This window comes from Strix aluco, chromosome 5 (assembly GCF_031877795.1).
Source record: "Strix aluco isolate bStrAlu1 chromosome 5, bStrAlu1.hap1, whole genome shotgun sequence".
In the NCBI taxonomy this organism is placed as follows: domain Eukaryota; kingdom Metazoa; phylum Chordata; class Aves; order Strigiformes; family Strigidae; genus Strix; species Strix aluco.
Genome location: NC_133935.1, coordinates 82820505 through 82833718, shown reverse-complemented (window position 1 = coordinate 82833718; position 13214 = coordinate 82820505). Strand labels below are relative to the sequence as shown.

The 13214-nt window shown below is 43.2% G+C and overlaps 1 protein-coding gene across 8 annotated transcripts in view; it reads left to right on the top strand.

The window, feature by feature from the left end:
* CELF2 (CUGBP Elav-like family member 2) overlaps positions 1-13214 on the top strand; it is a 386251-nt gene that overhangs the window by 125468 nt on the left and 247569 nt on the right. For 3 of the 8 annotated variants that reach the window (XM_074828033.1, XM_074828031.1, XM_074828032.1), the window contains exon 1: positions 8334-8581. The exons of the other annotated variants lie outside the window; for them this stretch is intronic. In XM_074828033.1, the coding sequence (XP_074684134.1) occupies positions 8508-8581 (74 nt within the window). In that variant the 5' untranslated portion in view covers positions 8334-8507. Of the gene's footprint in view, positions 1-8333; positions 8582-13214 lie in introns of those variants that run through there. 8 annotated transcript variants of the gene reach the window in all.

Genomic DNA, 13214 nt, shown 5'->3' with positions numbered 1-13214 from the left:
GGTGGTTCATGAAATTATATTATGCATTAAGCCCACATTACCGGATTAGGCTCTTATGAGTCGGTGCTTGTAGGAAAGTATTGTAGGTCTGTAAACCTGCCAGTGCACTGACAGGACTGACACAGTGTGGATCACAAGCTGCCCTGCAAAATGCAGCCAAGTAAAAATGATCCTTCTATTTCAATTAAAACACCCAAAATTGTTTTTGGGGGTGGGGAATGGAGAGAATTACTTGCTTGCTCTCCATCTAGCATAATTGGTGGCTGATGTGTTAGCCTGCGTCCCTTAATTGTGTAGAACAACCTAATTTTAAGTTAACTCTCTCTGATTCAAAGGAAGAGGGTTACCAATAAAATTCCTTAGGAAGTTTTAAATATGGCACTTACACAAAGATAATGCTTTCTGCCATTACATTAGAGAGGGTTTTTCTCAAGTCTCATGCTTTGCTGCCTAATCTTTTTCTCCACGAGTCTTGAAAAGCAATTTGCATGCTCACACATGCTACTAGACTTTTTCACCTTCCTTCGAATAATTCAGCAGTGGACACTGGACTCTGGAGAGGCTGCAGCACTCTTGTTATTTAAGGCACAGCCTTCCTATGTCCCTGCAAGGCTTCTGAAATAGTGGAGGGCAAACTTTCACCGGCGAGAAGGGTGGCGTGGGGAACTGTTGCTTGTGCCCTTTGGTGTGCGAGGGGTAAATGCTGTCCTTGCTCTGGAGTTCCCATGGCAGCAAATCAGCAGGTCATCTTCAAGAGCAGCCTTTGAGGATGCCAGACAACAGTCTGTCAGAGGGAGGAAGACAGAGCAGAGGGTTGGAGGGGGAAAAAAAATGATAGAAAATCAGAGAGAGGATACGGGAATTTACTATCCCTTTTAGACAAATAGAGGAGCGAAGAGAAAAGCAAGGGCACCCGAACGTAGATCATCTGGAAATTGAACCTTGCAAGTGTAGATAGCTGTGGATGATACGATAGCTGTGCTACAGAGTGAATTTAAGATTCAAATCCTGCACCTGCTCTCCTTGGAAGCTGCAGGTCAGCATCTGAAGAATTGAGGCCCTCTAGAAAGGAAACGGTGAATTATCAGAAAACTTAAATTCTTAGAGACTCGATTTTCAACTGTAACAACCTCTTGGTTTCATTTTCCTTCTCTTCTGCCTAAAAATGATCTATTTTCAGCTAAACTGCGAGGAAGAAGCTCACTCTAAAGCTTGAGAATTTGCCTGCATCATTTCAACCCACATTTAATTTTAATGAGAGAGTTATATAACCCCTTTTAAAAATAACAAAACACTAACAGAACTGCATCGGCAACACCAGGTGTTCTGCAGTGCTGCTCCAATGAATCATATGGAGATTTGTCTGTGCACGGCTGATGAACATACATTTAACTCAGTTAACCCCCACCCCTGAATATAGCAATCCAAAGTGACCAAAATTTTTCCTAAAGAGCCTTTCTCACAAAAGGATGCCAAACTAGATGCCTGCCCTAGGAACCTCATGGTTTTGGCATTTTTCCCTTACAAAATTCTGTTATCACTATGTTGGGTTTTTTTTTAAAAGTTGCAGATGAATTATTGTGACTCTACTGAAGCGAAACATTTTATGTTAAACACTGAGTTGGGTTTAATGTTTTGCTTCAGAAAAGAAAGCCAATTTTCCTGTTTGTTGTACTGAGCCCCAAATCTCTGAAATTGTTAAGAACAGCCTGTTTAACAGACAGCTCTGGGAGTAATAAACATATGACTTCATCAATGTTCCTTTTGGAGAGAGAATTTGGGGGAAAAATTGAATCAGCAATTTTGAGCCTGTTAAGCATCTTGGTTCAGATGCAGTCCTTGACTCTAGGAAGTCCCTCAGCCACTGGTTGCTGGAAGGTGGGAAGGGTCACAGTGCACTTGCCATACTCATGCTCTTTCTCTTTGCATCCATTACAAGCCATTATCAGAGGCAGGGTCATGGACTAGATGGACCTTTTGATCTGACCTGCACGGCAATTCTTACGCTGTTCATTTACAGGGGAAAAAAACCACCCCAAACCAGGCACGGTGCAGTTTTCTGCATGTCTGAATGCCTTACAGTTACTGCAAGAGCCTTTTCTTTCTGCCCTTCATGTGTGAGCTTTAATGGATTCTGTCTGCAGGAAATAATGATGTCAAACAAAGATAGTTACTTTACATATTATCAGGGTGACTGTTTGTTATTTTTGAGGACCAAGACGTATGCTAGGCACTTCACGAAAAAATGAAACGAAAAAAAGAACTGTGAAATTTCCTACCTAAAACATGTTACAATTTCAGCGTAAGGTGAGATCCAATCATTTGCAGTGAAAAAGAAAGAAAAGCGTGGTAGAAGTGAATGAGAAAGGAAGATGGAGGTTAACCTTGCGAAAGTCTTGCTGTTAGAAGTGGAGTGCAGTAGGTTAATTCAGATATTGTAATAAATCCCTCAGATTTCTTTGCATTTTGTTTTTAAAAATAAGTCTACATTTGGTGTCTTGTCTCTTTTGATGTCCCTTACTCAATGTCATGCCTTGCTGATGCAACATTAGAACTTCACACTTTCCTTCACCCATTGCTTTTGGAGTTGGAGCTGCCCTCCAGCATCACCTCCAGCCTTTTGCTGTGTTCAGACCATCCTCACCATCCAGTTCCCTGATCCTGCATGATTCCCAATAACCAGCCTCCCTAGCTGGGCAAAAATCTTCAGAAATCTGAAATTTATACAAAATGAGAGAGGTTTTTGTGTCTCTTAGTACTTGTTCCTGTGGGTTTGGATGGTGGGGAGGAAGGTTTTTTGGTTAACAGTATGCTTTTTCCCCTGCCCTGAGAAGGCATAAAGTAGGGTTCTTGCACATTGTGAGGATGGAGCAACACAGACAAGAGCACCACATGTGTGATTCCTTCTATCTTAAGTAATACAAGATTATAGTTTTTCACGTGAAGATAATATAATAGCCAAATCCAGCACTATTAAGTTCTCTCTTCCAGGGTTGTTTGGAAAGGTGCTTTTTTTTGACCATAAATAATGCACCTGCTGTCTAGTAGGAAATCGGGTCTACCCAGGACATGCAGTGTCCCAGTTTCCCTCCTGGTTTTTGATGGAATCAGTCAGCAGGTGAGAAGGCAAGGTAGTTCATTAAAAAAAAGGGAAAAAAAAGAAGAAAAAAGGAAAAAACAGTCAATGCCTGTTGTCAAGTTCAGATAGGACTGGGTTGACAAAAGTCTTGGTCTTGTGTCTATATGCACAAGGCACTACACAAAAGCAACACCTACAGATCGATAGTGATGCTCTTCAATAGGGCTATAAATAAATAACAGAACAGTAAGACTTGGTCTTGCAAATATTTACGTGTTACTACTTTAGTATTTGCTAAATGCAGTGCTGAGCACTGTGGATAGCCCAACCGGAGCAAATGCTACTGGCCAGGTCCTGCTCAGCACTAGCACTATGCAGGATTGGACCTGAGGGTCATGATTGACTATCCCAAGTGTTTGCATGCTATTTAGCAAAGTAGGGTGTTCGTCCAAATTAAAGGCCTTTCCTAAAAGCCTTCCATCACCTGTAGCATCTGCCTTGTGCCATAAAATATTGCCTAATTGTTTTCGGAAAGATTGAGTTATTACCCACAAAATGGAACAAAGGCCTTATACCCACAGTGGGATGAAATCACTCTTCAGTGGTATAAAATAGGAAGGAAAAAAAAAAGAACTGAGTGGGAAGTTTTACTATAGCAACCAAGTTTACATAATATCAATGTGCTTCAAGTGAAAGCTCTAGAAATGCTTAATTTGAGGTACCTTTTCACAGGGTAATTTTAAATGACGTTTATTTCTGAAAATTACTGATTAGCTACAATAGCCCACAGAAGTGGGGGGGAGCCTCACAAGTGGCTAAGATTTCAAGACTTAAAATTCATTGATCAGCTTTAAGCAATAATTCAGTTTTCTTTTTGAAAGGGTTTTGGTTATATGCAAATTGTTTTATTTCTCAGAATAAGATGAAGGGAAGACTGTTGTGTGTTTGGCTTTGTAAATAGAAAATTCTTACTGAAAGGTTAAGGCTTCATACTGCAAAACTTTATTCTAACGTTAGACCTAACTGACAAAGACAGATTTGTTACAAATAATCAAAATCTTCACAAATGGTAAAATGGTGCAGAATCAGGTCCATTACTTTTTGCCACTTAAAGAAATGCACTACTTTTTGCTTTAATTGTTTATGGCTTTTACACCATTCTTTAGCTCTGACAAAATGCTTTGTGTAACTCGTGCTCCTGTGCTTTGCTCTTCTTTTTTCTCCTTTTTTCCCCCTCTTTCTTGTCCCTCCAGAAGTCTGCTACTAAAAGTTAAGCTGATGGGCTTCCTCGACCCCTTGCAGGCAGGTAGGCTCACGTCCCGCCGCACAAACCAAAATGCTGTGTTTTCTGCTATTAGCTGTGCTACTACTTTCAGGCTCATGATTTCCCTGGGAGGTTATTTCTTTGTGAAAGATAGCGAACATCTCATTTGCATTCACTAACGCTATCTGGACCAGACTTCTTTTCCCCCTCGCATTAGTGGAAGATCCTGAGTGATTCCACTGAAGTCATTTGAGCCTGCTCCAAATTTACACCGCCGTCGCTGAGCTCTGCTTCTGCCGCCTCTGTTAGAAACTTGCTTTGATGCCAGAGATAAGCTGAATCCCGAGCATGTTCATTGGCTTAGGGGGGAATAAAGCAGAGGATTTGAACTCTCTTCATACTGCCTTGCAGGCTTGGGAGAGAGTGAAGTCATTCGGAAAGTTTCCCTTGAAGTACTTCCAACAGTAGCATGTCCTTGGCCCAATACTGGGGGGCAAGTTGATTAAAAGAATGGCAATTAAGGAAAGGGTGAAGAGGGGGTCTGGAGAGGGGATGTGATGTAAGCTCCACGCTGGATTTGGCTGTGGGATCTGGAAGGGAAGGGGGTGTCCACTCTCTTTGTCACTTGCTGAATGAAAGCCACAGGCAGTGATGTCAGAGTGAGCTCATACGCTTGACAGCAATCCACCGCTCAACCCCCGTCTTTCTCCAGCTGAACTTTTTGCGGGGTTTGGTTTTGTGTGGGGTTTTTTTTTTTTTTTTTCACTGAAGAGGTGTTCGGTTTTCAAAGGTTGAATTGTTTGGAGAAATTGCATATAGCTCTGTGTTTGAAACGCTGCTTGAATGGTGACTAATCTGCAAATGTGAGGTAGAATTGCTTCATCTGCCCCGCTCAGATGTATGGAGAAACCGAGGCACAAAGAGTAAACAATGTGACTGCAGGGCCGAGCAGGGTCTGGGCCTCTAAAACAAGGGGAGGATGGATAGGAGGTGACATTTGTAGCTGGAATAGGATTAAAGCCCGAGAACTGCTGATTCCAAATTCCAGGTTCCTTCCTCAAAATTGCCATATGCTCCACCAGCTGAAAAAGCTTAATATCGTCGGGCAGCGATAGTGCAGGAATAATGCAGCTCCTCTAAGCCACTGTTTAGATCTATTGTCTGATTTATGCTGTGAAAACTAATGCAGCTTCATTTGCCATTCCCCCTCCCCATTTCCCTCTGTACTATAGTAACGGACCAAAGCTTCAATTTTTTTCCTTCATTTTTAATAAAAGTTGCTTTTCTGCGCACATGTGCCACTCAAAAAACTGGCATTAACGTTACAAATAACAGAGCTGAGCCTGTAACAGTGTGTGAAACATTCAGGGTTTCATTTTCTGTTTTTCACCACTTACCCTCTGCATTTGAGAGTTAATTCATACGCAGACACTACATAATTTATGTTTGAGAACCAAATTATTTGAATGCATTTTCTCCCTATAAGCTCTCCTTGAGTCATATCTCGGTATCTTTTATAGAGAGGGTTTCTTTTTGCATTTGACCCTGTTCCTGTCTCTAACTTTTAAATGGCAAAAGCAAATGTGCTTTGAAAAGTGTGTTACACTGTAGTTGTTAAAGCAATAACCTATGCACTTGTAATGCTTTCTCTATGACCTACTTACATACTACTTCACCCTCCTTATAGTATGATTAAAAGCTGCTTTGAATCCACTATTCCCTCAAGGGATTTGAGGCTAGAATTTAACAAACTGCTGAGAAGGCTTAAGTCAGTAAGAGGGCTTCCCTACAGCTTCTTCCAGCTAATTCACATGTAATTAAAAGGAAAATAAATATTTCAAAAGAACATACGTTTTAATGAAGCATTTTTAAGCACTTACACCTTGTGAAATGGAGCAAATTTATAAAGATCTCACTGTTGCATATGCAGATTTTAAGCAAAATTATTTGTGATCCTCTCCTCCTTCCTCCTTTGCATCCTGTGCATAGCGTGGATCTACTTTTCATCCAGCAGCAGTGGGAATGTGGTCCTTAAAAGCGACAGTCTGGTGAGACTGAAGTCCCTTAGATTTAGCATGTACCAAAAAAAAATGATGATGAAGAGGTACAGATCCAGCCGCACAGGGTGAAGTGGGGGCGGAGACTTCTTGCTTAAAAGAATATCTTCATCCTCACTGAGCAGCCTGTATTTCTTCTGAGCTAAAACCTGCCCCTTCTGCAGTGGCAAGATTTTGAAATTGAAAGTTAATCCAACTCTGCTCTGGGCTGGATTAACCACCATGGAGGCCTCAGATCAAAACCCAGGTGGCTGCATCCAGCTGAAGAAAGTTGTGCTGGTTTCTCCTTTTATTTCCACTTTGCACTTATTTTTTTTATCCGCTGCATAATCCTACGCTGCGACGGATTGGTGGCGTAGAGGAATCGTCATTGGTTTAGTAAAGAGGAGCCATAGCTTTGCTTTGTGCATTTCTACATAGATGTTTAGGTGCCATGGTGATGAGGACAGTATGTGAACATATAGAACAGACCAGATTAATAACACTATAGATATCTGTTCAGGATTGCAGCTGTCCGGCGGGGATTATGCTGAGGGCCAAGTGAACCTTTTCTTTCTTTAGACTCGCAAAGTAGGCAAAAATTTTAGCAGCCTGAGGGGTTTTCCTTCCTTTTAACTGTTTAAAATGGGAAAGTCTCTTGGTGCAATAAACCGGACTCTGAAAATTTGCCTGGTCTGTATTTTTATTATCAAATCGACGTTGGTCAAAATTTAAATAGAACTTGGCCTGACTGATAGCATATTTATTTATTGGTCAATTTAATTTTATTTTAGAATACTCTGAAAAGTTTAAGTGTAGTAGTTTTTAATTTCCATTTGTTACTTTTTCAAGCGTTGATTATCCAGAACATATCAAATTATGAAACCTGGAGAGGTATTCAGAAGGAGAAGCACACACAATGCAGAGAAACGTTTTGTCTGTCTAGACTGCTCAGATCATCCAGTAATCTTCGTAAATATGTTAATATTCTTTTGCCTGGAGCTGCTTTGTATTGAAGCAAGTAGGTTTTGGAGATGCAAAGGAAAATTTGTACAGATTTTCAGGGGGTGGTAGCGTGGAGGGGGTGGCTCCAGCTATTTGTATGTGTGGAATTTTGTGTGCGTCTGTCTTGGTGGTGCCGCTTCTGTGTCCTGGCTGTGGCCAAGTCTGAGCGCGGCGTGGCTGGGAACGGGCTTTGGCCAGGTTACAGGCACGAGGAAGGATTTTCCGTCGTTACTTATTTAAATCCGTATTTTTGATCAGTGAGGACAGAGTTACTGCTAGTCTGGCGAGCCAGTAACATCACTTGGAGCGTTCAGTGGGTGCCAGGGTCCGAGTGGCAGGAATTTGAGCAGGGAGAGCCTGCACTGAGCAACCTGCCTCAATGTTCCCAGTGCTCCCAGTTTGGCAGTGGCGACTGCGCCTTCCTACCGTACTGGGAAGAACTGGGTCTGTTCAAACCACTCGCGTGTGCCCGTAGGAACTGAAGCAGAGGGTTTTCCGACGGTGCCCGGCTGCTAACTCCGCGGGGGCACGGCCCCCCCCTCTTAGGACACGCAGGGGGGTGCACAGCCGAGACGGGAGCGTGGGGCGGGTGGGGGGGGAGCGCTGCTGAGGCAGCCGTCGGGCGCTGGGGCTCAGGGTGCCTCTCACCTCCCTCCCGCGCCCCCGCCCTCAAAGTTTGGCCGGGCGCTGCCCGCGGGCGAGGCGGCACCCCCACACCCCCCCTCCACACACACACACACACACACACACACACACACCCCCACACACCCTTCCACCGCGGGGCGCGTCCCCCACCCCCGGCGGCAGTGCTAGGCCTCTCCCCGGGGCGGCGGGCCCCGCCGGGGGCGCAGGGGTTAACGGGGAGCCGCAGCGGGGAGATGGCTCCGCCTCCCCGCTCAGCACCTGGCGCTCCACCGACAGTTGCCTCAGCAGTCGATTTCGGAGGGGATTGGCGGAAAAAACCAAGAGGGGGAGAGAAATGTGACAACTGCCGGGGCTGGCGGCTGCCGCGGGGAGGCCTCCGCACCTGTGCCTGCCTCTCCGCCGCCCGGCGCAGTTGTGGGATCCGCCGAGCCCCGCCGCATCCTCCCTCCAGCCCGCCGCGGCGCCCCCGGAGCCCAGCATGACTTCTTCGTTCAAGCTGGATTTCCTTCCGGAGATGATGGTCGACGGCCGCTTGCTGGTCTCTGACAGAATGTAAGTGGCGGCGGGGCTGCTGCCGCCTATACCCCCCCCCCCCAACCCACCCCCCACCCCCCCCAACACCTCCTCACCCCCCGGACTCCGGGTACCCCCCGCCGCCGGGCGCGGGGCTTCAGCCGGGTCCCCCCGCCCCTCCGCGGCAGGAGAAGGGGGGGTCCTCCCCCCCTCCCCGTTTTTTTTTTCCCCACCCCCTTCCCAAGTCACTTGGTGGTCTCCGTGTTGTGTGCCCCCCCCCCCCCAAAGGCAGCAGCGGGGTGTTTAGTATTCCGGCAGGTCGGTAAAGGCGGGCGAGGGGCGGCGGGGTAAAGTGGGGGGGTTGATACGCTGCTGATGCAACGTGGAGAAACGCACCGCGGTCGCGCATAACTGAGTGCGCTCTCCTCCGCGCCCCGCGGGAATTCCGCCACAGCAGACACTTGTCCCCGGCACCCAGCCCGGACCCACCCGTGCTACCTCAGCGCTTCCCCGGCAGAATAAAAATCCTCTTGCAAAAGCTTCATCAGTTTTCAAATTCAAATGAAATACTAAGCATCCACTGGGAGTAGGACCAGGCAGAAAGCAAGGATTTTTCTTTTTTTTTTTTTTTTTTTTTTTTGTCCTGTCCCCGTCAGCTGCCTGGTACGGAGAGTGTTAATTAGGGTGAGGATGGTTGTTCTACATGCAGTTGAACTGGGGATGAGATTTATCGGAAGGTGCTGAATGCTGGAATTTCAGAAAAAGAAGTATTCCCCTAGCCCGTCTCTACTCCATTAATCTCGATCTGAAAGTTTCTATTATCATCCTCTTGGGCATTGCCAATTGACAGGGATTTTCAGGTAACCTAAGTGTTATATGAAGAAATAAAAGCTAGAAAGGAGGAAATAGTTACTTGCTGAAAGATGCGAAGGCTGAGGACTGTGCTGCACTTTTACAGTATCCAAAATGTCTTTTATTTTGTTGCTTTTCCTTCTTTCATCAGGATGACAAATGTGGTTTGAGTTACATTAGAATGAAGCGAGAGGCTTTGGCATTGACTCTGCACTGGAGCTATTCTGGTTGAGGCAGCGCTTAAGTTACAAGTGTAAATAAACCCGTGTGTGCAGCAGAGACTGTCACCTGCGATTTGCACAAATCAGGTTGCATACTGTGCCCCCATCTAAGACTATTCAGACTTTTATTACCTTCTCTACTGGCAACCAAACTTTCTCCTAAGGTGGAGTGCTTTCCCTTTCACCAGCAGTGTTCTGCGTGGAGATACCCAGTAGTGGCCAGTTGTTCGGGCAGATGAGATTTTATAAGTGTGTGGGAGAGGGGAAAGAGGCAGGGGGAGAAGCTACTTGGTGCGGATGACTTACACTATTTTTACAGTCCTTGAAGGACAGCAAAGTGTTTGCATAAATGCTGCCCGTTGTCTCTATTTCATGATCTTAAATTCAAACGAGTTCTCTGCTGTGTTTTGTTTTTCCCGTTGGAAGATCCCTGCTTTTATTGGCACCAGTCAGTTTTGGAAAAGGTGCTGTATTTCTCCCCTTTTGCATAAAAATTGCATAGGTTTGACTATTAGGGTACAAAGTTACAGCTGAACATTTGCATCGCTTGCTTTGCAGCCCTCTGTAGGGACGTGCCACAGCCGAGCTTTCCCTTGTTTTCATCGTCTCAGCTTTGATTAGACTTTCTACCTGCTGTCCTTCCGGGCACTCAGAAAAGATCCTGCTAACAAACATCTCCAAGCTCAAAGGCACTATTAACTGCTGCTGATGATGCCCTGTTGTCACTTAGGCTTATATAACTTTATCTCCAACTTGCCCCTCGAGGGGGGAGTACCGTGTCAAACTCTTGCCTCTGCACTGCTATCTTTATACTCCTCTTCTCTGGGAAGCATCCATAATATATTTTAACACAGCTTGAAACACAGTCAGTGTTCATCAGATGCAGATCTTGATGTGTGTCCAAAGAAACAAAATTTACTTTAGAGATATGTCAGCTTCTAAGTGGATCTCTAAATACAGAAGTTTAATAATGGAATTGTTAAATACACACATCCTTGTAGGATTTGGTGCTGGTTTCTCATATATTTAGGGGGGGACTTTGTAATCTCTTGAAGAAAAAAAACTTTACCTCCTGCATTGTCAGTGGTCGTGTTGTGATGTGCTTCCAAAGCTTTGCTTTGCTGATCTAAGTAACTGTGAAGATGTATGATTTCAAGGGATCATGTGTCATGCATGCAAATTAATATCAAGACAAAATTGCTGTTAAGTAAGGGAGCTTCTATTCCTAAAAAAAAAAAAAAAAAAATCTTGAAACTAAATGCTGACTGTGGAAGCTTTGCTACACTGCCTTTCTAAAACTCTGTAATTCTCTATTTAAAACCATCTTTGTTTTGTCCTTCTAGCCAAGTGGTGACACACATTTATTTGCAAGTCCCCAAACTCTCTGGTCTAATCAGTGCTGACAAGAATGCAGTTTGATTACGCATAAGGGGTCACAGGCACGTATGCACCTTACCCTTTAGCTGGCCCACCCCGGACGTGCAGCGAGACGCCAGCAGCGTTCAGCGGGGTGGCACAGTGCATCGCAGAGCATGCTCCAAGTTACGATGCTGCACAAAACTTTTAACCTCACCATCTGGTCTAGCCATTGAGTATAGCTTAGTTCAGTCTTTAGCAGAAAGGAATTTCCTACTTTAGAGTGAGGCAATTAGCAAGATATATTTAAAACTCTTATCTTTCACAGTGAAAATTTTTAGAACTAGATTTTATTTTTTTTTTAATGCTGGTGACATATCAGATGTTTTAGGAAATTGGTACGATACAGTATCGCTTACACTTCCTGTTCTTTACACATGTAAAAATTCTTTGTGAAGGGAATTATTTTCAGAATCATCTATTCTCTCAACAAGCAACAAAAAAAGGAGAATTTTCAAAGCATAACTTTCAGCGCATACCTATTGTGAAAGTTAACTGCCAGCTTGATAATAGTCAAAGTTAAAACACTCTTCTTACCTCTGTGAGACTGTTAATTGCTCTTAAATGTTGGCTTCCTTCCAAATTCTGCTGCTGTTATTATCTAGCTAAATATAAGTAAAATAGAACATCAGATACTTCGAGCATGACTAGTATAATTAAACTGTGTGCATGGCATCAGTGTACCTGCTTAGTAACTGAATGGCAATTTTACTAATAAAAATGAATTAATGAAATGGCACTGGAAAATAGATACTCTAGGATATGAAGCATAAAGGTGCATGAACTTTTGTTCTTGAGGGCAGATGGCAAGTTGGATGCTCTAGCCATCATAAATGCTTGCAAAGAGACCGCTTGGATAGTGCTCTAGTCAAAGGATCAGAAATTGTTTGACTGATGTTATGCGTAACCTGTGTGTGTGTTAACTGTGTGGAAGAAGCAATTTTGAAGAAAACATATAGGTGGAAATGTGTGTAGGTGTATATTTGGACAGGGTAGGAGAGGGTTAATGGTTACTAAGTGCAGTTATAAAATGTGAGTTCAGTGTAATTTGCTTAGTAATTTCACTGACTTACATGCCAACTGGATGGTTGTAAAGTGGTTGCTTTGAGGATTAAACACTCGTCGTTCTAACCCTCCGCGTTGATTTCTGCAATACCACCAAAGATTTTCCATTCCATGATACACATTCCACTGCCTGGGATTACCTTTAATGTAAATGAGTAATAGTGATTGTTACTACTGAGACAAACTCAAATTTGACTTCAATTTTTGAAAGCTGGGTATAATGTCAATTAAATACATGATGCTTAAAGCAGTCCATGTGCAACTGCTTGGTGTTCCATGGCAATTAAGCATAAAAGTATTTAGTCTTTGAATTCCTTCCTCTTTTAATCCAAGATGAGTTGAAATCAGATGTATGTGCAATATGCTGATTAAAAAGGCAGTGAAGATAAATTTTCAGTACTTTTTGTTTGTTTGTATTTAGTGTTAGGGATGTTATCATTTGCAGGGCATTCTTGCACTTTAAACAAACAAAACTTTCCTTTCTACACGAAACCTACAAAATAAGACTTTTCCCAGCATAAACTGGAGATAATAAAATTATTTTTTTAAAAAAAAAAGACTTTGCCACAGGGAAAACTCAACATTCTGTCAAAAATAATTTTTCAACTATCTGGGTTTTTTTATATGTAGAATATCAAACCATGAATTTCTAACTGAAAATGGATAGCTGGGTATCAGCTGTTTTTTAAGTCCATAGCCTCATCTTTTTACTGGCATTTTATTCTAACCTTGGTTCAGTAATAGCTTTATTTTAAGTATTATGAGTTGTTACTTAAGTTCCTTGCATGACAGATTCCTTAGGCCACTACTGAGGGAAAACAAGGCAAAAGGAAGAAAATTCTTGACTTGTTGACGAAGAGCTTCAGAAAGGAAAATAAATCTTTGGATGTTGATTAAGTAATTATGATTTCATGGTGTCCTTCTCCCCATCATCTTTTCTAGTAGCTGCCTAGAACCCCATTCAGTATTTAACCTATGGTAACTCTCAGCACATTAATATTTAAATATATCTTCCACTTCCTATGATATGATCTCACAAGTTTTTAAGCCTCCCCCACATGTATTCATCATCCAAATTAATCATCAGTTATGATTGCTTTAAAAACTTTAATAACTCT